Raw genomic sequence first — 524 nt, 5'->3', positions numbered from 1 at the left:
AACCCCATTTCCCACCCCCCCACTGGGGTAGTTGAGGGTGGTGGGGGCAGATTCCTTCGGTACCAGCCAGGTCCTTGCTGAGGATGGAGCAGGGATGAGCTGGGGGGCAAAGAGAGGGAGCAGGGATGGAACAGGAATGAGCTGGGAGGCAAAGACAGGCAGCAGGGCTGGAGCAGGGATGAGCTGTGGGTGACAAAGGTGGGGGCAGCAGGGCTGGAGCAGGTGTTGTTGATGCCCTCAGATCCTCACTGTCCCCCTCTCCGCCTCGTGCAGGTCCCGGTCCCACCTTCCCTGACCCCCATGTCAGCAACTGCTCGGCCAAGCGGCACGCGGGGGAGGAGGAGGTCAGGATGCGCGTGAAGCCCCCGGGCCCAGTGGTAACGACCAGCGTTGTGCGTGGCTCGCCCGACTACGTCCGAGAGCCCAAGTTCTACCCTCCGGGCCACCCGGCGCAGCGGCCCCCGGCTTGCCCGGCGGAAAAGGCCTTATCCTGCAGCGTGCTGAGCTTCCCTGAGGGCCCCGGC

General features: G+C 66.2%; 1 protein-coding gene across 1 annotated transcript in view; it reads left to right on the top strand.

The window, feature by feature from the left end:
* Positions 1-273: 273 nt before the first annotated feature.
* Positions 274-524, top strand: part of AHDC1 (AT hook, DNA binding motif, containing 1) — a gene marked incomplete at its 5' end in the record, with an annotated part of 5,032 nt that continues 4,781 nt past the window's right edge. Inside the window, one exon of the mRNA XM_010005614.1 lies at positions 274-464. Within this exon, the coding sequence (XP_010003916.1) occupies positions 274-464 (191 nt within the window). The remainder of the gene's footprint in view (positions 465-524) is intronic.

This window comes from Chaetura pelagica, unplaced genomic scaffold (genome assembly GCF_000747805.2).
Source record: "Chaetura pelagica isolate M959 unplaced genomic scaffold, ChaPel_1.0 scaffold2149, whole genome shotgun sequence".
Lineage (NCBI taxonomy): Eukaryota > Metazoa > Chordata > Aves > Apodiformes > Apodidae > Chaetura > Chaetura pelagica.
The sequence above is the reverse complement of the archived record's forward strand: the minus strand, read 5'-3'. Positions and strand labels throughout refer to the sequence as shown.